This window comes from Rhincodon typus, chromosome 10 (genome assembly GCF_021869965.1).
Source record: "Rhincodon typus isolate 14 chromosome 10, sRhiTyp1.1, whole genome shotgun sequence".
Taxonomy (NCBI): domain Eukaryota; kingdom Metazoa; phylum Chordata; class Chondrichthyes; order Orectolobiformes; family Rhincodontidae; genus Rhincodon; species Rhincodon typus.
This window is the reverse complement of record NC_063341.1, coordinates 20,020,123-20,046,670: the sequence shown is the minus strand read 5'-3', so window position 1 is coordinate 20,046,670 and position 26,548 is coordinate 20,020,123. Positions and strand designations below refer to the sequence as shown.

Here is a 26,548-nt window from a genome sequence, read left to right as displayed (position 1 = left end):
GATATATCCATGGTGGTGGACATGGCAGGTCAGAATTCTTTTTAATCGAAACAGTAGTCCCGAGACCCGAACTAATAATCCATAAAACAGGTATTCAAATTCCACCAAAGCATTTTAAGAATTTGAATTCACTTCAGCAAATTCTGGAAATAAAGCTGTTATCAGTAAGTGTGATTATGAAGCTGCCAGATTATCATTAACTGCCAACTGATAATAGCAGTGACCTCGAGGAAAGGCTAATTCCTACCCTCATCCACTCAGGCCAATATTATGACTTCCATTCCACACCAGTGACTGCCCTCTGATGTGTTTTAGCAAGTCATTCAAATTGCCTTAAAAGCAAAAGTTCAAGGTCCACCACCACTTTCTCAGCGCATTAGGTAACAGCAGACTTGCCAATGACATCCACATCCTGAGAAAGAATTTTAACAAGCTTTTGCTAATCACAGCTTAATTGACTACAGGAAATTCAATTTAGTTCATGAGCTGTAATGCAATCCAATGACAAGAAATAATCCCTGTTGTTAAATTTCGTTGTTTTCCAAGTTTTCTATTGTACTTCATGTTTATTAGACAAAAGCTCATTTTAAATGATTATCTACTCTAATATATAAAATCATAGAAGTTTACTGATCTGTTCAAAGTACTCAAAAAAAAATGGAGTTAAAATAAAATCCTCTAAGCTTGCTAGAAATAACACAGGTTTCCTGTATCCGCATAGCAAAACAAAATGGAGTGCACTGATAATAAGTGTAGCAGTCAATATTCACCTCTGCACCTATTCAAAAACTACTGTAATAATTAGTTAACTGTTATAATAACTGACGCGCAACTCAGTGTGACATCCATAATTGTATTTGATGCATCTGGAATACTTATCAGGTATTTTCAAACAACTTACATAGTTTGAAAAAATATAAGCTTTGGCTTGGTCAGCTTAAATTGGGGTGGCTCACTGCACCAGGGACCTTGGTTCGATTTCACCCTCAGACAACTGTCTGGGTGGAGTTTGCACGTTCTCCCTGTGCCTGCGTGGGTTTCCAAACATGTGCAGATTAGATGGATTGGCTATGCTAATTGCCCATAGTGTCTGGAATTGTACAGGCGAGCTGGCTGAGCAGGGTTACATGGCTAAGGTTGGGGCGTGGGTCTGGGTGGGATGGTCTTTGGAGGATTGGTGTGGACTTGATGGGTAAAATGGCCTATTTCCATACTGTAGGGATTCTATTAAAATGAGGATTACTCACAACAGGTCTTCAGACAGGAACTGGAAGCCGAACCCAGAATCAAGGGCAGTACCAAAAGCTTCAAAGTTTAGATTTGCTTTGTGACACTCTTATAACCTGAAAAGTAGCTGAAATTAGTTATTCAAATTAGAAGCTATAGAGACCACTGCTTAGGAAGAGAGAACATTAGACTTTCAGGTCCACTGAATCTGGATCTCTGCTAAAATTAACAGCATTACCAATATTACACAAAATATATATAATTCTGAAGAGTGATTATATCACCCACTTCAAGCTCTTTTTTTGTGTTAAGAGTCTGCATTTCTAATGAACACAATATTAGGTGAGATTAATTAACAAATACCAATTTATGCAGTAACTCTATTTGAACAAGGTACCCAGCTTGAAATCCAGAAAGGTTTTGCTGCTTCTTTTACATCCATTTTCCCAGCACAAAGCAATAAAATGCAGCAGCTCCTACCTTGTATTGATAAACTGAACTCCTGCTAACAATGCGACAATTTGATGCATCAAGTTCGATCCCATTTACTACCACATCAATCCAGAAACCAAACAACATGAAGTTGTGCACTTTATTAAGAATACCCTCACAGATTTCCAAATAGAATCTTAAGACGGTTAACCAAGTGAGTCATGAGTTTGAATGCCAACCGTGACTGACATTTGATCTTCGTCCCCTTGAGATCTGCCAAGCTTTCTAAAAAAATATTCATTCAAGGGGAGTGGGCAAAATTGCCTGGGCCAGCAATTATTTCAACAGTTGATAGTGGTTTCACTAGGCTAGCTTTTACTTTCACATTACTCAATTCAAATTTCATCACCAGCAATGATGGGATTTAAACCCATGATGCAGGACATTCGTGACAGATTCTGGATTACAAGCCCAGTGATCTTACCATTACACCGCTGTAACATCAGTTTGTTAAAGGTCTCAGGATAAGTTTGTTCTGCAGCTGTCAATCTCAAAGCTACAGCAATAATCGCTTTATACTTTGTGCTAGGATTAGGAGTACTTTGCTTAATTTGTTCATCTCCAACCTTATGCCCTAAAACCTCAATGCAACTGTTTGTTTCCTGCTATCAAGGTCATTGTATTTGTTGCCATCTCACTTATACCACAATTTCCAATGGTGGGATGTGAACCCACAACCTCTGGATTGCAAGTTTGGGTTTCAGCCATGCAAGAATCCCACTTGCATTGCTAAATCGAAACTGTAATGTCTTGCCCAAGAGACAGTAACGCAATGGTCTGGATGCAGGTGTGGCTGATCTTTCCCAACAGTTATTTTTGCTGAAGAAACATAAGCATGTGTAATGCCCCATGTACTTGCATTAAGGGAAAAAAATTACAGCCTGAATAGGAGGAAAATATAGAAAAGATAAGTCCTATTTATAAATTTAAAAATTGAGGTTGTGGGTTTACAGAGTATCAGGAGGTGTAATTGATTTCTGAATGTTTTATAAACCAGATTACATACTGCATTCAACTTAAATCTCATGAGGTGTCAACCCAAAGGGATGTATACTACCCAGTCCAGGAATCATGTTGAGAGTTGACGCTGCATTTGTATAGTGAAGTTAGCATCAGGTCCAAAACAAAATCATTTTGTATCCTTACGAATCTTGCTATGGAACTGCCTCCTTCTAGAATAATCAGAACTCTATTTGTACTTCACACTAGTATTCCACAGATGCAGAAATTGAACTTTTTCATTATTTATAAATCGTAGGCTGCAGACCAATCATTATTAAATATTCATTATGAAATGTCATTTGTTATATGTCAATATTCACTTACAGACAACAGTACATGAATAATAATCAGTCTACGCTGTATTTAATGAAATTTGGGATAAATTATTTAATGAGATGGCCATGTGCAATGCAGTCTACAGCAATGTTCTCTCTCCAAATTACTGAGTAAACTCTAGAAATCAGAAAAAATTAGCATGGGGATGGACAGACACATTACAAGATATAAAATTATGGTTTGGCTACTGGCAACTTCACAAGGCCAAATAGATAGGACTGAAGTCCTTCCCTTATGGCTTTACATAAAGTACATTGAAATCTTTGTCCACACCACTGAATCAGCTTTGTAATTAGCATCTAATTTATTTTCACTGCAAATGTCATTTTAAAACTGTATTTTGCAGGGACTCGATTTTACTTTGCATAGATAAACATGCACTTACACAAATTATTGATGATGGTAGAACAAGTTGAGGTACCGTTAAAAAGCATATTTGATCCTTGGAAACAAAACACAAAATGGAGAAATTACACTAAACATTTACGCGTCATCGATTATGACTTGGTTGGAGTATTTTGTTCAATTTTGGGCAACAAGCTTATGAAAATAAGCCAAGGCATTGAGGATGGTGCAGAAGACATTTGCTAGAATGATAAAGGTCTTCAGTTATGGATCTTGGAACATGGTGTAAAATTTTAAAATTTGCCAAAGATAGTAAACTTGGAGGAATGGCAAGCAGTGAGCATGATACAAAATGCCTGCAACAGGTCATAAACAGCCTAACAGAATGGTCTGACAAGTGGCAGATGGAATAGTGTGAATTGATGTATTTTGGCAGAATGGATTGGGACAGGCAATATAGATTTGATAGCACAGTTCTAAAGACTATGCAGGGAAAGGGTGGGTGCATTGATCTTTGAAAGTACAGGACATACAGAAAAATATAACTAGCCAAATATTTGGGATCTTCAGCATCATAAATTGAGGCAATAAGTATAAATGCAGGAAAATTATGCTGAATCTTTACAAAGCTCTGCTTAGGCCCCACAATGAGTATTGCAACCCGTTCTAATCACCACAATTCAGGGAAAATGTGCAAGTTCTATCCTGGGTTAGAAGTTTTTAGTTGCAAGGTTAGAGGAGGAACGTTGGGATTATTCGCCTTGGAACAAAGATGACCGAAGAAAGTTTTGATGGAGGTGTACGAGATTACGACAGATTTAGATAAGGTAGACAAAGAAACATTACTTGCATTGACTGATGGTACAAAGATCACGGGACGTGGATTTAAGATTTCGTGCAGGAGATACGGGGGAATAAGAAGAGCATTTTTACACAGCATGTAGTAATGACCCGAAACACTCTGTCCATGAAGGTGATGGAAGCAGAAATAACCAATGATTTCAAAAGAAAATTAGATGGACATTTGGGTAGGGGAAAATAATTAGCATCCTTCAATTTCTAAATTGAAAGCCTAAGACCCAGGAATGAATGTTATGTAGCCACACATATTCAAGGAAATTAGGAAGGAGAGAGCTAAGGTACTACATGAAAATATATTTAGGAGATAAAAGGGATAGTGCCAAAGGAATGATGTGAAATTTTGCACTTATTTACAAAAAGAGGCTCAGAAATCTCAGAGCTATCGACCAGCCAGTTTAACTTCAGTTACTGCAAACAAAGTGGATTTAACTGACGTGATAGAGAGCATCTAGAGACAGAAAATATAGAAAACAGTCAGCGTGGACTTTAAAAGGTGAAAGCATGTTTAACTTACCAGTTATTACTATTTGCACAGCTAAATAAAAAGGTAGATAAGGTAAGTGCAATACATCTCTCATAATGAAATGTTCAAAACACTTCAGATTCATGTTAAAGGATAGGGTTGGGAGAGTCATGAGACAAATTGCTGAATAGATAGCAAATTGACGAAAAAATATTTGGAGTAAAGAATAGTTGTACAAATTGGGGAAAGGTAGAAAGTAGTGCAGCCCAAGAATGAGTAGAACCATTGCATTAATTTCTATTAATAATTTAGATTTAAAAATAAATAAGTGAATATCAAAACTTGTAGGAGACAGATACTAGGCAACATCATCTGCTCTTGCTGCCATTAGCCGGGAAGAAGGAAGGACATTTAATTCAGCAAGACAATGGCATATCTGAATCCCGAAGCCTCTGTTGCAATTGTATTTTGTACAGGAGGGCCCTGGTCACAGTCTCCCCCACCCTGTTGCCATTGAAGGCACTTAAGTAGCAAATTAATGACCACTTAAGGCCTCATGCAACTGAGAGTAACAGAGTTGCAGGTAAAACTGTTGCCATGCTGCATACGTATCAGGTAGTCCAGCTTGTAATCTCTTTTGGGGAGAGCGCAAGTCATTCAATCAAAGTTACCCTTCCTGCAGACTGCACATTGGGACACAAGGTTCAGGGCCAACAGTTACTCGTTGCCCTTGCCATCGATTCCCCTTGACCCCTTTCCACGAGACCCCAATCCCACAAACACCCTACCCTCACCCTGTTTTGATCCCAGGGGAAGCTCACTGGAGACCTCACCGCTGCAGAGTTTGCCCACGATTCAGTGGGCCCTTTCTGTAAAGGGAAGACATGAGTCTGTTGCTGGCTGTACAGTCAGCAGGCAAGACTCTGGGTGCCTCAACAAGATTCCATCCTACAACACGAGAGCAGTAAGTAGCTAACACTAATGCAACATAATACAGGAAAGTATTAGAAAATTAACAGACTGAATAGTTAAGTTGCAAACAAACTTGAATGTTAATAAATGTGCCGTGACAGACTTTTGTCAGAAAAATCATCCACATCATCTACACCTTAGGAGCTAAGAAACTGAACATAGGAGAATAAAGGGAACTAAGAATACAGACAAGCTGATCAATAAAAGTAGCACTTCAGGTTGTGAAAGCAACTAAAATGTTAGAAACAAAAGCTAATGTTTTGTTATGTGTACAAATTCAAAAAATAGCGAAGAAAGCTAAAATTATCTAGGACTTTGCAAAAGCCACACTTTAAGAGTAACAAGCACAATTCTGGCTTCCATGTTATATTAAGGACACAAAAACATTGCAGAAAGTGCAAAAGGATTTACAAGAACATTTCTAGAATTGAAAGATTGTTGAGACAGATTCAGCAAGTAGTTTTTGTAAGGAAGAGGACTTGAACGTTTTTAAAATTACGTACAAGTTAACACAGAGAAAATGTATTCACTTGTGGAAGAATCCAAAACCAGAAATTGTATCCCACCCTTTTAACTACCTACCTGAGGAGTCAAAAAGGAGTAGGGTAACGACTGGAAACTGTGTGGTTGGAACTAAACGTGCGGGCCGTGTTCTGCAGTGACAGCGGATTGTGTGTGGACTGGACTGATGCCCGCAGTGAGAGCAAGCTGGTGAGGCAGCAGTGGCGAGAGCAGGCCGGTAAAGCAGTGATGGTGGCCTAGTGATTGAAGCAGAGCCTGTACCATTGTAAAGATGGGAGTTACAACTCTAAGATCTGGACTTTTTCTTCTTGCTTACGTTTTGGCTCTTTTAAATCTTTTAATTCTAGTTTTTGTAACCAAGTGGGCACTAGTGAATGGTGACTTTGTGCACTTTTCGCTGTACTTATGTATTCCTATACTTAGTACATGTGACAAATAAATAAATCTATAATTTTATAAACCCCATTTCCCTCAGCCTCTGACGCTCCAGATAAAATAGCTCCAGCCTATTCAGCCTCTCCTTATAGCTCAAACCTTCCAACCCTTGCAACATCCTCGCCAATCTTTTCTGAACCCTTTCTAGTTTCACATCATCATTCATATAGGCGGGAGACCAGAATTGCGGGCAGTATTCCAAAACGGGCTGAACCAATGTACTGTATACCCACAATAGGACTTCCCAACTCCTATACTTGATGCACTGACCAATAAAAGGTAAGCATACCAAAGCATACCTTCTTCACTATCCTATCCACCTGCAACTCTACTTTCAAGGTACTATGAACATGCTCTCCAAAGTCTCTTTGTTCAGCATCACTTCCCAGGACCCTACCATTAAGTGTATAAGTCCTGCCCCGATTTGCCTTTCCAAAACACAGCACCTCACATGTATCTAAATCAGACTTCACCTACCACTTTTCGGTCCATTGGCTCATTATGATCAAGATTCCGTTGTACTCCGAGGTAACCTTCTTCGCTGTTCACTACACCTCCAATTTTAGTGTCATCTGCAAACTTTCTAACCTTACCTCCTATCTTCACATCCAAATCATTTATACAAATGACGAAAAGCAGTGGACCCAGCACTGATCCTTATGGCACACCACTGGTCACTGGCCTCCAGTCTGGAAAGTAACACTCCACCATCACCCTCTATCTTCTACCTTTGAGCCAGTTCTGTATCCAAACAGCTAGTTATCCCTGTATTACATGTGATCGAACCTCGCTAAACAGTCTTCCATGTGGAACCTTGTCAAACGCCTTACTGAAGTCCATATAGATCACATCCACCAATCTGCCCTCATCAATCCTCTTTGTGACTTCTTCAAAAAACTCACTCAAGTTAGTGAGACACAATTTCCCATACACAAAGCCATGTTGACTATCCGTAATCAGTCCTTGCCTTTCCAAATACATGTAAATCCTGTCCCTCAGGATTCCCTCCAACAACTTGCCCACCACCAATGTCAGGCTCATCGGTTTATAGTTCCCTGGCTTGTCCTTACTACGTTTCTTAAAAAGTGGCACAACGTTTGCCAACCTCCAGTATTCCAACATGTCACCTACGGCTATCGGTGATACAAATATCTCAGCAAGGGGCCCAGCAATCTCTTCCATCGCTTCCCGACAGAGTTCAAGGGTACACCAGATCAGGTCCCTGGGATTTATCCATCTTTCTGCGTTTTAAACACTCAGCACTTCCTCTTCAGTATTATGGACATTTTTCAAGATGTCACTAGTTATTTCTCCACATTCTCTACCTTCCATATCCTTCTCCACAGTAAACACTGATGCAAAATACTCGTTCAGTACCTCTCCCATCTCCTGCTGCTCCACACATAGGCGGCCTTGCTCATCTGTAAGGAGCTCTATTCTCTCCCTAGTTACCTTTTTGTACTTAATATATTTGTAGAATCCCTTTGGATTCTCATTAGCCCTATTTGCCAAAGCTATTTCATGTCTCCTTCTTGCCCACCTAATTTCCCTCTTATGTATACTCTTACTGCCTTTATAATCTGCAAATGGGACTAGATTTACATAGGATATCTGATTGGCATGGATGAGTTTTACCTAAGGGTCTGTTTCTGTGCTGTATATCTCTGTGTCTCTGTAAATAAAAGCTAGTTACAGAACTAACATGTTCCATCAGGAAAGTTGATGGAACTTTTTATTCATACATCATTCAAACATGAAACTGACTCTTACAAGAAGTGGGAGCTTTGAAAAGGAAACCCGTCAAGTACGGGAGAGGAAGGTGATAGCTTCTAATGCTGGGAGGTGGAGGACGGAATGAAAGAAGCTCACTTAAGATTGGTTGGGCAAAATGGTCTGCATAGAAACAGACCCTTTGGTCCAACTCGTCCATGCCAACCAGATATCCTAAACTGATCTGGTCCCATTTACCAGCATTTGGCCAATATCCCTATAAACCCTTCCTGTTCATATACCTATCCAGATGCCTTTAAAATGTTGGGATTGTACCTGCCCCCACCACTTCTTCCAACAGTTCGATCCATACATGCACCACCCTCTGCATGAAAATGTTGCCCCTCGGGTCTCTCTTAAATCATTCCCCATCTCACCTTAAATCTATGTCCTCTAGTTTTAGGCTCCCCTATCCTGGGGAAAAGACCTTGGCTATTCACTCTATCCATGCCACTCATGATTTTGTATACATCTATAAAGGTCACCCTGCAGCCTCCAATGTTCCAGGGAAAAAAGCCCCAGCCTATTTAGTCTCTCCCTATAGCTCAAACTCTCTAATCCTGGCAACATCCTCATAAATCTTTTCAGAACCCTTTCAAAGTTTAACAACATTTCCTATAGCAGGGAGACCAGTACTGCAGGCAGTACTTTATAAACGGCCTCACCAATATCAGTACAGCCACAACATGACATCCCAACTCCTATACTCAATGCACTAATCAATAAAAGCAAGCATCCCAAACATTTTGTTCACCACCCTGTCTACCTGTGACTCCATTTTCAAGGAATTATGCATCTACAACCCAAGGTCTCTTTGTTCAGCAACACTCCCCAGGACCTTACCATTAAGTGTACAAGTCCTGCCCTGATTTGCCTTCCCAAAATGCAGCACCTCACATTTATCTAAATTAAGTTCCAACTGCCATTTCTCAACCATTGGCCCATTTGGTCAAGGTTCCATTGTACTCTGAAGTAACCTTCTTCACTGACCACTGCACCACCAATTTTGGCGTCATCTCCAAACTTACTAACCATATCTTCTACATTCACATCTAAATCATTTAAATAACTGACAAAAAACAGTGGACCCAGCACCGATCCTTGTGGCACCTCACTAGTCACAGGCCTCCAACTCCAAAAAAAAAAAAACAACCCTCCACCACCACCCACTGTCTCCTACCTTCAAACTAATTCTGTATCAAATTGGCCAGCTCCCCCTGGATTCCATGTGATCTAACCTAACTAACCAGTATACTATGTAGAACCTTGTCGAATGTCTTGCTAAAGTCCATATCGACGTCTACTGCTCTGCCTTCATTAATCTTCTTTGTCACTTCTTCAAAAAAATTCAATCAAGATCAAAATCAAACATAATTTGCACAAATCCAAGTTGACTGTTCCTAATCAGTCCTTACCTTTCCAAATGCATGTAAATCGTGTCCCTCAGAATCCCCTCCAACTACTTACCCACCACTGACAATCTACAGTTCCATAGCTTTTCCTTACCACCTTTCTTAAATAATGGCCACCTTAGCCAACCTCCAGTCTGCTGTGTGCAATTTTATACAACTAATGAAAAACACATGGATTTTTATTCCTGATTTTCTTCCTATATCTGCAGTATTCACAAGTGAATAGTTGGTCCCATTTACGATTGAATTAAATGAAGCATAAACACAATTCAGAATACATTGTATTCTGATGTACACACTTTTTCTGAAGAAGGGTCTAGGCCCGAAATGTCAGCCTTGCTGCTCCTCTGATGCTGCTTGGCCTGCTGTGTTCATCCAGTTCTACACCTTGTTATCTCAGAATAGAATGGATGGTCATAGTTAAGGTAACAGGCTTTCCTTCTGCTTTATTTTAAACTAAGCAATGCAGCTCTGATACATTTGTCTCAGAGATTTTTAACACAATAACCCTCTACTTAGCCCAGCATACTGTTGTCTCCACTGAAAAGGAGTTAACTAAATTAGCGTTCACTTAAATTGTTGCTTCAACATTGGGGTTTCAGCTGCAGATCTACAACAGATAATGAGAAAGTGATTTACTGATAACACACTGGGTTCACAATACTTCTCCCAAATGAATGATATATTTCCTAAACTTTATTTTCTATGCCATGCTGTTTGGTTTCAAACTCTCACATTTCAATCAAATAAAATTTGTTCTGGTCTAGTACTGAGTGCATGTACATGGCTGTACTGAGCTTTCAGTCCTCGATGCTGACTTCTGGGGAGTTCAACAGACCAAATGTCAATCATTAATTAAAAATGCTTACAAATACCCTGTTAAGGTCCCAACTGATGGGAAGACTGGACAAGTAAGTTTCTAGAGGGAGAACTTGTTTGACAGACCATAAGTTTTACTTTTCTTTTTGATTACCATGGATTTCATCATTGAACGTGTTCACAAAAGGCTGCCAATGTACTTTTAACAAAAGAACATGACAGTTTATTACACAAGAGAAAAATGCACCATTATACAAGAACTGTTTGAAACATCCCATTATGAAATGAGTAAAGAAAGATTCAATTCCATACCTCAACAACATCCTTACAAATACCCAAACTTCAGTAACGGATTACTCTGGTCTCCATACTAAACCTCCTTGTCCAGCTAGCATGGCTGTAATTGGTTTCTTTTTGCCAAACTTCTGCATTTACATGATATTTTCTTTAATTAATGGTTTTCTCCCCCAATGACCTTTAAAAACACTGTTAACTCAGCTCATTTATTATTTAACGTGGGTTTTTCAGCCCTATGCCTTCCTCTCTGTTCCTCCACTGCCTTTTGTTTCTGTCTCTCTTCTGTGGAACCCAGGGCTTTTGTCCCCCAGTCCTGACTACTTGGACCATTAATAAAATCACTGCTTCTGTCCAGTACATCTTCTCTTTGAATCAACCTGCTTCTGGCCCCTCTTCTCTCTCCCTGGGTTTTGAAACGCAAATCAGTAAACACTTAACATCTCTGTTGGCTTGCTGTTCATTTATCAAAAGTCACATGATTTCTCAGAAATACTGCTTTCTTTTAAACACATTGTTTAAAATTATTTTCTGATGGATGGTCAGATTTTCACAGAACTCAGTAATAACCTTTTTTTGCCCTTTACTTTAGAAAGTTCCCAAATATCAGTGAAAGCTAAGGAATTCAATTTAAAACAGACTAACCTCATTCACTTGTCACTGAGAAGTAATGGAGAAACAATTCTTCCAACAGACAGGTCTACCTGACGTATAATCCCTAATTAGCTGTCAAAGATGAATGAGGACATTGAATGTCAGTTTTGGGAACAAGATGCAAGCCTCAAAGACCTTACACTGTTGATGCAGAGAGTTGAAGACAAATAGCTGTGCTTGTTGAAAACAAATCATCTCAGCCCCAGGACACTACTGCAAAGGTTTTCATGGCAGCTTCCCATGTATAACTATTTTCAGCAGCATCATTGACGTACCTTCCTTCAGTAGGTCAAAAGTGGAACACTCCACTCATAGTTCCTCAGCTAATTAAACGACTATGCCAGCATGCTAGAAGACAGTCACACCATGCCCAACATCAAGATGAGCGCACCTAGCTATCTTCCCTTGCCATTCAATGCCATTACCATTGATGTAATTCCATCTGCCAACATCCTTGGACTCAACAACTGACCAGGAACACAACTGGACTTGCCAGAGAAATGCTGTGGCTAATACAGAAGGTCAAAGACTGGGTGTTCTGCCAGGATTGATCCACCTCTCGACTTTCTAAAGCCTCTAAACAGCTACAAAAGTCAAGCGTAGAGTCTGATAGAATACCCTACCCTGAAACAGATGGGTGCAGCTGCAACAAAATCCAAGAAACTTGACACCATTCGGGCAAAAAATGTCTGGTAGATCAGCAGTTAATTCACTGACCTAAATAACTACAGTTTGTACATCCTGCAGGGTACACAGCAGTAATCTGTCAAGTTTCACTCAACAACTCGCAAACTTGTGATCGCCACAACCTAGAATGCCCAAGATAGCATGTGAGCACATAGGAAAAGTGATCAGGACAGTGGGAAGAGGAGTTTGTAAAACATGTAGAAGAGAATTTTCCTGATCAGTGATCACTACCAGCCCAATGAGGAAGGTCACATGCGGAGTTATGTTCTGGGGTATAAACTGGGACAAGTGGTGTACTTTGCAATGGAAGAGCAGTGGAGTAACTGTGATTATCATCATCTTATCAGTTATAGAGCAGTTACAGCAATGGAAAACTATTTAACTTGGGGAGGCGTAACTAAACTAGAAGCTTGCTATTTCAGAGAATTAAAAATAAGACTTTCCCAGATGGATTAGCACCAAAAGCAGGTAAGCAAAAAATTAAGCAAGAACATCATCATATGCCTCAACAAAATTGATTATTACACCAATCATAGTATAATAATTGAACAATGGGAAGTAAAACAGAGTCAGCCACTGATTGAGTGACTAAAGTGGGCACTTGACAAATATACAGTTGATAACATAACTGAGAAACAAGCTGAATACAGGAAGAACAAAGCCGATCGAAGAAAGGGAGGAAGAGGGATAAAGAGTGAATATAAGAATAGACTAGTACCAACAGAAAGAAAGTTCAAAATTACTGTTCAAAATTAAGTAAATATTTAAATAGTAATAAGGTGATTAAAAGAAAGAGTGGAAATAATCAAGTTCAAAGCAGATCTTCTTACTGAGGTATACAGTATTGTGGTGCATGAAATGAATACTTCACTAAAGGGGGATATTGCCAATGGATCATTAAGCAGGAGGTACAGCATATTCAAGACATGATGGCAGCAAGTTAAGTTGGTGGTCTCCAGTTATACTGTAGGTCAAAATCTGGTAAGATTATGGTAACTTAACATTTTTACATTTTTGAAAGATATTCATTGAACTGTGAAGTTGTTCTACAAACCCGCGACTACAATTTTGCTGTTTTTTTGTGCAGCCATTTATCATTGTTATATTCTTGCTCTTCATTTACTGCATATATTAAAATAAGTTTAGTACAGGAGTTAAAGAATTTATTCCCACAAGTTACAATAATAAAGCAACTTTTAACCGAAGTACTTTACAGACGACTAATCAAAAATGTAACCTGAGCCAAAAAGGAGTGAGCTACCAAAAAAGATCACCAAAACCTGGTGCATTTTAAGAGGATGCAGAAATGGAATGTTGGAGGAGGGAATGGCACAGCAAATGATCCAGGCAGTTCCAGACATCATGTCAATGAATTGTCCAGAGCTTTGAATACAGGGGTTGGAACAAAATGTTGAGGTTATACAGGATGTTGGTGAGGCCTCTCCTGGAGTACTGTATCCAGTCCTGGTCACCCCGTTATAGGCAGGATATTATTAAGCTGGAAAGGGTTCAGAATAGATTTACCAGGTTGTTTCCGGGAATGGAGGGTTTGAGTTATAAGGAGAGGCTGGATAGGCTGGGACTTTTTCCACTGGAGTGTAGGAGGTTGAGGGGTAACCTTACTGAGGTTTATAAAACCATGAGCGGTATAGATAAGGTGAATGGAAGGTGTCTTTTTCCTTGGGGAGGGGATTTCAAGGCTTGGGGGAATATTTTTAAGGTGAAAGGAGAAAGATTTTAAAAAGAAATGAGAGGCATTTTTTTAAAAACACAGAATGGTTCACGTGTGGAATCAATTTCTAGACGGAGTGGTGGATGTGAGTACAATTACAACATTTAAAAGATAAGAACATGAACAGAAATGTTTGGAGAGTTATGGGCCATGCGCAGGCAAGTGGGACTAGTTTAGTTTGTGATTATGTCGGCATGGACTGGTTGGATCAAAGGGTCTATTTCGGTGCTGTATGATTCTATGACTCTAGGCAAAGGTCACAGGTTAACGGTAAATAAACCAGACTCAGAATTGAAAAAAATAGCAGCATGACTAAAAGACTGGAGGAGGGTATGGAAGTAAAGATGCGATTTTAAACATAATATTGATAATTTTAAATGCAGGAACCTGAAGTCTAGATAGATCAGTGAAAAAATGGAATAGGTAGGATAAGATACAGGCAGCAGAGTTTTATATGAGCTGAAGTTAGTGGAGAATGAAAGACAGAAGGTCAACATTTACCTGGAGGGAAATGGGATGAATATTGTTTGTTTCAAGTTACTGAAAATGTTTTAATTCACAATGCAGGATGTTAAAACAGGGACTCAGAATTCAGCAACAGGTAAGTAAATACTCTGGGTTCAATTCCAGGGACAATGATATAAAATTGATTCATATGGAAGATATGTACAAAACCAAAATTATATTTGCTTCACATGTACAGGCTGTAGCTGGTTACTTGGGGAAGTCTCTTAGTTTGGCATTCAATTATACTGGGTAACATACTTACACATGTTCATTACACAGAAATATTTTCATAGAATGAGGATCTAGTCAATATTTTAAAGCTCTGTGGTCAGAATTCCAATGGCACAAGGTGACTATTTTGTTATCAGAAAGTGAAGATTTTAGTATTGCAAGGAAAAGGTACTAAGAATATGCTCCAGTGCTTGTAACACTGCAAGTAAATATTTTATTACTTAATTACACAGTGTGATGATTTTAAATAATAGTGCAGAACCATATCTAGATGAAGTGAATCGGGTCTAAAGAAACTTATTTTGCATGCCTCCTTACGACAGATGTTATTTCTGTTGAAGTCAAAACTAAAATCCCAGACATGAATAGACAAAGTAATTAACTACTCCCATCAGTTTGCCACCATCCAGGTTGTTGGTCCACTCGATCAGCAGCTCATTCCCCCATTGTAAACAGTGCTTCCTCCACCACCGGCACTCCACTACACTGTGCTATGCACCACTTACAGAATGTACTTCATCAACATCACCTCGTAAACTAAGCAAAATGGACAAGCACAACAGTTGTGCAAAAAGACTGCCACCTCCAAGTTCCTCTGCATTAAATCTCACTCCAGTTTGAAGATCTATTGTCATTCTCTAACAGTGTGTCTTGGGCATTAATAATGGAACAGTAGGAAATGTGAGAAGCGCTGAACAGATCTTGATTCTGAATTCACTGCAGAAGTCACAAATAATACCCCAGAAATATCTGTAAATCAAGAAGTGAAAAGGGAGGGAGAAACTTAAAACAAATCAGCAAGGGGAGAGTGCTGACAAAACTGTCAGAACCTAAGGCTAACAAGTCACTAGGACCTCAGGCACATCACTTCAAAGTCCCAAAAGAAGTGGCAATGGAGATAGTGGAGCTTTGATTGAAATTTTCCAAACTTTCCTAGCTTCTGGAAAGATCCCATTAGATTGGAAAATAACAAATGTAACTCCTCTCTGCAAGAAAGCAGGGAGACAGAAAGCAGCTAACTACAGACCAGTTAGCTAAAGATCAATCAGAGGGGAAAAACTAGCATCTATTAAGATTATAGCAAGGCACTTGAAAAATCAAATGCAATCAAGCAGAATCAACATATTTTGTTGTGAAAGGAAAAGACAGTTGACCAAGTGTTTTTTTTCAGAAAGTAATGAGTAAAATGGATAAAAGGAGAACCTGTAGATGTTCTGTACTTGGATTTCTAAAAGATGTTGATAAGGTGCCATAGCAGTGTAGGTTTCAGTTAATTTTAAATAATTTTGGCTTGTCTAAGCAAGTAAGGAATTAAATTATGTTTTGTTTGAGCGAGTTTACATATGAACAGATTCTGTAAAGAAAATAATCATATGACACAGTCAAATATAAGGTCTATAGTTTTCTCACTAATTATGGCTCAAGCTAACATAAACCTGGGCTAACAAACATGCAAGTGCTTTACAATAAAAAGTCTTTTACTCACAGACACAGCCATATTTTAAAATGGCTTAGTTTTGTAATTTATAAAGTACGTAAACAGGCCAACGTGCATTAATTTTGCATGGCAATTTGAAATTTAATTTGTTCTACATATTAATAGTTGTAGTGGTGTCAGATTTGGTTCTTATAATTAAAGACATTGGTAGTAGATTTTCCAGCATATTTAGATACATCATTGGAATATTTGAGTTGAGAGCTCACTAGGAGGTGATACTACATACTCCTAGATTGACGTAGATATTTCCTAATTAACTTTGTTAGCAACGTTAATACACACCTTTGGAGCAGATGGGACTTGAACCCATGTGTCCTGGTCCAGGGTTAGGGGCACTACCACTTCAACACAACCACCTCTTGCAGAAAGACATTTAAAGACATTTTAAATGGCCTCATTGGTACCTTGTTATCTTGGTACAGGAGTTAGCAAGATAAATTTGCTGATGATGTAAAGATAGGTATGAAAATAAAATATGGGAAGGACAGGAGGAACCTAAAAGGGATTTCAATAGGTTAAGTGAATGGACAAAAGACTGGGAAATAGAGTTTGGGAAAATCTGAATTCATTCACTTTGGCACGAAGAAGAGAATAGTATGCTATTTAAAATTGCAGAACTTTGCAGTACAAAGAGATCTAGGAGTCCTGGTACAGGAATCACAAAATGTCTATCTACATATACAGTACGTCATTAAGATGGTAAATGGAATGTTGTTAATTGCAAGGGGAATATAGTATAAAAGTCAAAGTTTTGCTAAGAGTGTACATGGTGTTAGACAAAACCACATCTAGAATACTGTAGACAGTTTTTGTCTCCTTTAGGAAAAACACAATCACATCTACAGCAGTTTAAAGAAGGTTAACGTAACTTGGCTAACTTTGGAAGAAAGACTGGACAGGCTGCGCCACTGTATCCAGTGGATCTTAAAAGAATGAGAGGTGATCTTCCTGAAACACGTAAAAGCTCCTGAGAGAACTTAACAGGGTGCATGCTGAGAAGATGTTTCCCTTTATATGAAAGACTAGAATCAGAGGAAACTGATTAGAAATAAAATCTCCCCTTTAAAATGGAAATAAGGATGAATTTTCTTCTCTCGGAAAAACATTGCATATAGAATTCTCTTCGCTCGAGAACAGTGGAGGTAGGGTTATTGAACATTTTAAGGCTGAGTTAGATTGACTCTCTTGTTAGGCAAGAATACAAGGGTATGGCAAAGACAGGAAAGTGGAGCTGAAGTTATGTTTAAACTTGCCATGGCCTTATCAAATGATGGAGCAGGCTCGAGGGGCCAAATAGCCCATTCTGCTTCAATTTCATATATTTGTGAAGTTCTTATTCCTTCATCATCATTGGGTCAACATCTAGGACTCTCTACCTAGCGGCACTGTAGAAGTACAGGGTACTTTCACCGCATGGACTGCAGTGAGGCTTGGGGCAAGGAATGTTGGTCTTGCTAGCAGCTATCTCATAACAAGAATTAATAATATAAAAGTTGTTTATCCATCTTCTGCAGAAAGGATTCCCCTACTCAACCTCAATTTGCAAGTCAGTTGTATCGTATTTATAAATTTAATTACTTTAAATTAAAATATTGAAATTGCTTAATGGCAGTTTAAAAAAAAAGCATTCTGAATGATCTAAAGCAATCATATTTGTTCACTGGAACACTGTCGATCAGCACAGGAATTTGTTTTGGTCTCTAATGACATCTCACATTCCAGCTGCCTGATGACAATGTTAATGAAGATGACTTTTGTTTTAATGCAGAAAGCACATTTTCTTGTTTTAGGCATCGGTATGATCATATGACTGTACTGCTTTTCTGAGGATCATCACCAATAAAAGAGCCACGTCAATTTATCATTTGTAACATACCAATTTCATTTTTACCAGCTGCACAAAGACGATACAGTAGAGATTGTAATAAAGGTCAGCTAGGTGGACCTCAGAGAATATGAGCTCCCTGATTGAGGCTGTTAACCTGGTCCAATTGTGGAGCTCTGGCTAACAGATATAAACAGAAGTGTCAGAGGTTCTGTTCACTTGAGGAAGCCGGACCAGTGTCAAGTACTATGTACATGTAAGTAAAGAGTGACTTGGTGACGTGGTACCGGCCTCTGTGGAGTTATTTCAGATACATACAGTTCAGAGGCGATCAAGATATCCTTCACAGAATAAACTGACACACCTTACACTAATTCAAATGTGCAATGTCATAGGAAAATTGAACAATATTGAGCTCCAAAGAACTTAAAATTTCCCTCAGTTGCTGGGAAATGAGCAGTTCAATTTTTTTTCAACGTGCTCTTGATTTGTTTTGACAAATGCACATCAAGTCCAAGGACTCAGCATGCAGCAGCAATGACTTTCCCACTTGGTCAATTGACTGAAAAGCAGAGAAAAACCAAAAAAGTCCCCAAAGAAGTACAGAGCCACGAAGTTCTTTCGATTTGAGCAACCCAAACTTCACCGTATAAGGTTCGCAAAATAACAATCTCCAATATTTATACAACTTGCATTCTAACAACTAGAATTAGCATGAATTAACTATGGGTTAGCAGTCAAACTGTGGTCAAACACACCTCAGAGCACATTAAAAAGCACACCCAACTCTCCTCTAAACCCCCCACCAAATATGCCTCACCAACTCTTATCAAAACGTTGTTTCCTTTACATGCGATTACAGTTCTTCATTCTTAAAATATCCAGTTTGCTAAGTCCCTCAAAAACCACTCCTTCATTGGCTGCCTCAGTCACATAACCGCTCACATCATAGTAGTTCAATACAGTTCCCAGAGATTGCATTGTACTAGGTTGCTAAGGCTGCACTTCGGCATCTACTCAGACAATTCCAGTCCTTGCAGACAGCTATCCTCAATAATCTGGCAGTGTCTATAGCTTCTTCAAGTTCAATATTTCTCAGCTGTGGGCTTCTTTGCTGTCAGCTGCAGTGAATTATCATTGGTTTACCAGGTTTCTTCAAAGCCCCACTACTCCAGCTGGCTCCCGGGGCCTTTTCATAGAGTCATACAGCACAGAAATAGACCCTTCAGTCCAACCAGTCTGTGCCGACTGTAATCCCAAACTAAACTAGTCCCACCTGCCTGCTCTTGACCCATACTCCTCCAAACATTTCCTTGCAAGCATGTTAAATATCTTCTTAACTACCTTATGTGATGCATTCTTCAAAGAATTATGTACCTGAACCCCGAGGTCTTTCTGTTCTACAACACTGCCCAAGTCCCTACTTTTCATTGTACAAGTCTTGTCTTTATTTGTTTTCCCAAAATGCAACAACTCGCATTTATCCAAATTAAACTCCATTTACCACTCTTTGGCCCATTGACCCAATTGATTAAAATATCTTTGTAATCTTAGATATCCTTCTTCACTGTTTCACTATACCACCAGACTTGGTGTCATCCGCAAACTTACTAACCATCTTTCTATTTTCTCCTCTAAATCAGATCTTCTAAATCTTAAAATGGATCCAGCACTGATCCCTGTCGAATACTGCTGGTCACAAAACCCCAAATATAACTCATAGCTGCAACTAATGGCTCTCAGGACTTCTGAGCCCCAAACACAATTCTTAACAGCACACAATGGGTCTTAGTACTTCTGAGCCCAAACAGCCCAGAGCCTGCTCCAACAGTACCTCTTCAGTGTGGAGCATCTGTCCCTGCCATAGAACACATTCAGTCATGTAGGCTCACCTCTTCCCCTCTATGTGAGCCCCACAGTTGAGTATCCAACATGACTACCACCTTACAAGTGCCTTCAAAATACCCCTGGCTTGCTGGACTGCTCATGCACAAACTATCCTGCTTTGCACATGCACTGAAACATCTAGGACACACCAGGTACTGTAGTCCTCGGCCTCTGCTCATTTAAGTTAGTTGGTTTGGTTTGTTTAATAGTGATGCAAAATAACTTTTCTACACAAATCATTTGTCATGTTTCAAGGATAGAAAGCAAAAACAGAGGAAAACTTAAACATCACATTTTTCAGTGCCACTGTGATAATAGTGCTAATATTAACTCAAAGCTACTCCATTCAAACAATTTTGAAATTCTGATTTTAAGTAAGTAAATTAAAGCTGCATTCAGCTTAGGCACTATTACTACAGAAATTTGTTTACAGATAGGCTTTCTTCTAATATTGGGTTTCACTCAAGTCAGAATCACTTAACCTCAGATCTTTTTATGCTTCCTGTCCTTTCACAGTTCAAGCTAGATGACCCTTTTCTTTTTATTCATTCACAGATGTGGGCATTCCTCACTAGACCAGCAGTTATTGACCATCCTTAATTGTCCAGAAGGCAGTTAAGGGTCAATCACATTGCTGTGGTTCATCATACTCAGTCCATTGGTCTCGAAATGTCTCCTCTCGGTCTTTGTTTCTTCAATGAAAGCAATTCGCTTTTGATTCTGAAGACTGATGTTGAGTGGAGACACCCGAGCAACTGCTACTGGGCCCTGGATTGTTATTTTTTTCTGTGATAGTTTCACTTTCTTTACAAGGATGATAGAATTGTTATTAGCTTTTTCTGTTTCAATGGCAATACATTCACTTCCAACCTGTAACATACAAGAGAGATCTGGTAAAGTGCTCTCTTACCCAGAATCAGGTCATTAACTCCTGCCAGCTCTGTAATGAACTAATGCACGTGGAGAAATTACATCAGCAAATACACATACAAACTTCAGTATTGTTCCTTATTTTACCAGAAGCAGAAGCAGCTGATCCCTAAGATTGATACACAGAAGATGAGCTAAAATAGTGAAAAAAATAGTATCCAAATGTACTAAGCCTTCAGCTGCTAATAATGACAACAGCAATTTCTGTGCTACAGTTAGGAACGCTTGCTGTTGAGACAAAAAACAATGAGAACCAATGACAATAGAAAGGAAAGTTTTTGCTGGATATTCTAGTAAATTATATTAAGAATCAATCAAGCAAATAGAATGTTAACTTCTGCTTCAAAAATGCATTTTTTGTGAGTTAGAACAGTCAACTACACTCTTGTCACTACATCATTACAACAAAGGTTGAACAATCAACACCAATATCATCATTACCTGTAAGACAAAACATAATTTTAAAGTTTTCAGCACTGGATGTTACTGATAAAGCAAGTTTAGATTGTTGTAGAATGATAAGCAAAGACTCATTTTGTGTTCCTTTCACAAACTGAAACTCTAATAGAAAAAAGACCAGGAATACCTCATTACACTGTCACTTCTACAACTAGAGCACACAGAAAGGATCAATCAAACTCTCAACCATTTTCAACCTTCTATTACAACAGTAATCAGTGTAATATGTTTAGGTTCTGACACATCCACAGCTCTTCATTTATCAGCACCATATCTCTCCTTGGCAACAGCTCGTCCATAGCTTTCTTCACCTCCCTCCCATGACTGCACTTGGGATACAGAACAGCCTTGAAACCATCATACAGGATACAAGCGAATTCCTTCTGTTGCTATTTTAATTGAATGGTAAATTAGTTAAACTAAACAGTTTAATACCTCAGTTAGAACAGGAGGAAAAAAGAATTGCATTCAACACATGGAACAATACTCCAGTAGCACAATTACACGACCAATGTCTAATTGGTCTAAATTGGATCAGGTGACAAAATACAAAGTTGACTTATTTTCTGTGGAGGCATCAGCTTATTAACTACGAGCAATGAACATGTTAATCCTTCTGACATATTAATGGGAGGATGTTTATTATGTTGTAGGCCTCCATTTCAAATCTGAGTTTCTGCCAACTAGCAGGCTGACTGTCAAGAGCATACAAAAGAGGCTGCCAGGATCAGTAAACACACAAGCTCTGGATTAAAAGAACAAAAACTGTAGGTTGAACTTTCACAGAGTGAGGCGACTTTGGAAACCTTCAATAGCAGTAGTGGCGGAGGGACCCAGATGCAGACACCTCACTCCTATTTCTGGCAAGTCCCACTTTTGACAGCAAGGAGAAGACTGCAGTCTGAGAATCACATGGATGGGAAACCAAAACTCAGCAGGGCCACATGAAATGAGTGTCAAGTTCAAAAATGACCAATTTTCCCCAGTTCTGAGGGTCTTAAACGAGTTGATGGTGCAAACATAAGAGGTCTTAACCAGAGGACAGGTAAATGTGCCATGACCTAAAGGTATTTAAAAACTAGCTCTTTTAGCATGAAAAAAGTTGTAACTGTCAAATTAAAACAAAACACACTGTTGGCATGCATTTTTGGAAAGGCCATCTGGTGTCATTTTAATATAAACATTACCATCTCTCATTGGAATTTAAATGGCCTTTATTGTTGACATTTCCCAAGGGCTTTCACTACATGAGCCTATTTTAATGTTCAGCTGATCTTCAAAAATGCCAAAAACATTGGTCTTAATGAGGGAGATGACCTCTTATTTTGATTGAGTTTTAAGAGGCTATTGAAGGATTAGTTGTCTTTGAGGTTAGTGAATAAAATAAGCGTATCTTAAAATGTTATTTTTTAAAAAATACATTGACCGCTTGAGAGGATTTAAAATCATTTAAAGAAGTTTCATTCATGAGAATTTTTTTCCCTCAGAAACAAGTATATATTAGTGAGGGATCTATTAGATTGTCAAAGATTTTTACTCTCTATGTAGCCCATGAGTTCCCTTCTAAATTGGATACTGGTGAGTAACTTTAAAAGTGGCATTGGGGGTTTGCAAAGTGACATGGAAATGCCAGGTGGTGGGATGGAAGCATGCAACTGACATTAGTGTATAACAGGATGTGGAAGATAGTGGTGGGGTTGGGAAGGGTGAGGGCCTAACAGCCTGTTGTAAAACTTTGCCAAAGTCTCAATGAACCAAAGTGGACATTCTAAGCAGCCTGCCTTAGACTCATCTGTCTCCAATCTTTCTCAGGAGGTAGCAGGCCTGACTTAATTGTGCTCGAGCCCACTGGGTCAAAACAATGCAGGGACAATTTGGGCAAGTTCCTGGCTCTCTTTTCCCAGTTCCCAATTCCTTGGTGAAAATTCGCCCCTCCACTTGTCTCTCATTGCGTCAAAAGTTTTCACATTCAAGTTTCTTTAGCTTATACATGGACACAGAGGCAATGGCGCTAACCTGAACTTCCAAAAGCAGTCAGATTTGGTTTGGGACTGGTGTTAAAATGTGGAAAATCTGAATCTCAACCTTAACCTACCTCCAATTCACCGGTTCCAGTTTTAACTCAGGGGTCTAGTATGTGGGCAGCTAACTCACTGCTGAAGTTTAGGCAATTTAAATAATACAAAGCTGCTGTAAGCTTATACTTAATCACCATTTAAAAATTACCCTGAGCCAGCTGAATTCTCCAGTCCTCAGGGGAAGGCCACCAACTAAAAACAAGTTTCTACTGTTAAAGTTAGCAGGACCCTGGAGAAACCCATTCTGCCAGATTTCCCACTCTGAAACCAGGATCCTCCCTCCCCAACATCACAGCTCTTATCCAGTTGACTGTAATTATAGGGCATTCTCCATAGTCTTAACCTTTTCAGCTGCAAGGAGTTGGAATTTGCAACCACACAATTCCTGTATGAAGATCTGAAATGCAGTCGTAGGTCAATCATTTGAATAATCTCTTATTTTAGGGTCTTGCAAACCATAAATGTGAAGAACACGTTAAAAGATATTTGAGTAATTAGGAGCTGCAAGATGAAATTTCAGTATTTCAAAACCAAATACTTATCAAACTTCCAAATGTTTCTATTAGAATGCACCATTTACAAACAAAATAATTAAATGAGCTGATTTTTATCCATCAATAGAAAAGAAATTAAAATTAAAATATACCTAACTTTAACTTGTCACTTTTAAAATTCATTTCCTATCATTCTATCGATGAATAAATTTCAAGCAAACTCAAACACAAAATAATTGATCAGCTCAGTTACATTCAAAATAATAGTTGCAAGCATAAAACCTGTTCATTGAGTCACAGATCGTATTTATAACCTGGTGTGACTACACCACTTTGATTTATAGTACAGTGATGCTTTTCATTAAAATGATCATTTGAAATGGCAAAATGGAGCACTGGACCTTTCAACCCTGTCATAAAAAAACACAGGGCTCTTCTTCGCTTGAGTCAGATTTTTAAGGTACTTTCTGACAAACTGATTGAACTCAAATGGTTGCAAGCTGCAAATAAGATGTTAAAGAGTGATAGACTATACAAATTAAAGCAGATTTAAATTCAGAACACAAAAATATTACACATATAATCTTAATACATGTACATGAATAAATCATCTTTTTTGCTCACGGGTGTTATCAAAATGGATTAGACTGTTTCTGATATGTCCAATACTCAGTAACTTAAAAAATTTCCTGCGTCATATAATCCTGTCTGTCATATCATCCTGTGTATCACTGGGGCAGCACGGTGGCTCAGCAGTTAGCACTGCTGTCTCAGTGCCAGGGACCGAGTTCAATTCCAGCCTCAGGTGACTGTCTGTGTGGAGCCTGCACATTCTCGGTGTCTGCGTGGGTTTCCTCCAAATGCTCCGGTTTCCTCTCTCAATCCAAAGATGTGCAGATTAGGTGAATTGGCCACACTATATTACCCATAGCATTCAGGGATGTGGATTAGCCATAGGAAATGCAGTGTAGGGGGATTGGTCTGGGTGGGATGCTCTTCAGGGAGTCAGTGTGGACTTGGGCAGAATGGCCTGTTTTCACACTGTAGGGATTCTGTAAAGGTTAAACTACAAGGCTCAATGAAAGAAGTGTAAAGAACATTTGAAGAGCATTTCTATTTTTATAATAGCATCTCAAATGCATGTTAATTTCTTTCAAACACTCACCATTTGAATAGGTTTCTTGCGAAGATCTCTCTCTGTCACTAGCTTCTCCTGTTCTGTGACATAAAGACCTTTCTGTGCGAGAGCCTGTACAACTGCATCATGACCCAGCAGTGGTTTGGCAGCGTCACTCTTCAAGATCAGGCTCCCAGCACGACAGTACAGCTCAGCAGAAAGAAGCAAGTTGACAACAGGTGGCTTAATGTGTTCCTGTTCGTACTGGTCTGTGTAAAATGGTTCTCGAAGTTCCTCTGGTACATGGTCTTAAAAAAAAACAAAAAACAGCCAAATCAGAATGCTGTGCGTCCATGATGTTAGGAAGCTAGATTTATTTTGCAAGCAGAATACATTTCATTGACGGCTAAACATGATACAAGCAGTAATCTCTTCTTTTCTTCAACATTCCTGAATGGAATGTTTTGAATTAGAGTTGCAATGAAAGGCACTTCAATAAAAACAAATTTTGTTGTGCATAAATGGCAAGAGACTTTTCAGCCTATTATGCCTGTGCTAGTTCTCAGAAAGAGTTCATCACTTTGTCTCATTGCCTTCTCCATCCCTACTGCACATTTTCAATTTTCGTTTCAAATTTACCTCTCCCCTTTTTAAAAGCAATTATAGATTCTTTTCCAACTACTTTTTCTGGTTCAGTATTTGAATCATAATCTTCTGCTTTAACTAAAAATCATCCCAACCATTCTCTTGATAATAAACTAGGACTTATGCTGGCACAAGATGTAGATTTTTATCATATATCACTCTTCCAAGAGAAGGAGTGTATGCTGCAAAATCTCAGGGATGCTGTGATCATGACTTTATCTGAGAAGGGTGACAAGTTTGATTCAGGTAAACACAGAAGAGCCTCCCTGCTGCCCGCCACAAGGAAAATGATTGCAAGGATCTTCCCCAATGAGCTCTTCACAGCAGCGTTCCGCAATAATTATTGCTTTTGCCCATTGAAGGACACTACAGACATGATCTTCACTTAATGGCAAGCTCAAGAAAATAGAACCATCCACCAAACGCTTTACATGTTTTCTTTCCAACCTCACATATACCTGGCACTCTCAACCACGAAGTGTTTGGGACATCCTGCTCAACTGTGGCTGTCTTCAGAAATTTGTCACTATCCTCCATCTACTCCATGACCAAATGAGAGTCATGATCCCTGCCAATAGAACCACGCAAACATTCCTCAGTGAAAAGTGGGATCAAATATGGTTATGTCAGTGCATCAACTCTCTACTTCAGTTTCCTCATTGCAATAGTGCATCTCATTTCCTGCAAATTATCTTCAGGCTTGGAGATAATCTACAGAACAGATATGAGACATGCTCAATCAATATCGCCTTCAATTCAAATCCACATTCACTGCCAGCCTCAGGCACAGAGCTTTAGTGTGCAGATTACATTTGGGTGTGCACTCAATCAGAAATTGATCTTCAGGTCTCTGT

At 39.0% G+C, this 26,548-nt stretch overlaps 1 protein-coding gene across 1 annotated transcript in view; it reads right to left on the bottom strand.

Moving 5' to 3' along the window:
* camsap2a (calmodulin regulated spectrin-associated protein family, member 2a) overlaps positions 1 to 26,231 on the bottom strand; it is a 263,661-nt gene extending 237,430 nt beyond the window's left edge. Inside the window, exons 1-2 of the mRNA XM_048602055.1 lie at positions 26,153 to 26,231; positions 25,098 to 25,357 (exon numbers count right to left, since the gene is read on the bottom strand). Of these exons, the coding sequence (XP_048458012.1) occupies positions 25,098 to 25,357; positions 26,153 to 26,231 (339 nt within the window). The remainder of the gene's footprint in view (positions 1 to 25,097; positions 25,358 to 26,152) is intronic.
* Between the last annotated feature and the right edge of the window lie 317 nt (positions 26,232 to 26,548).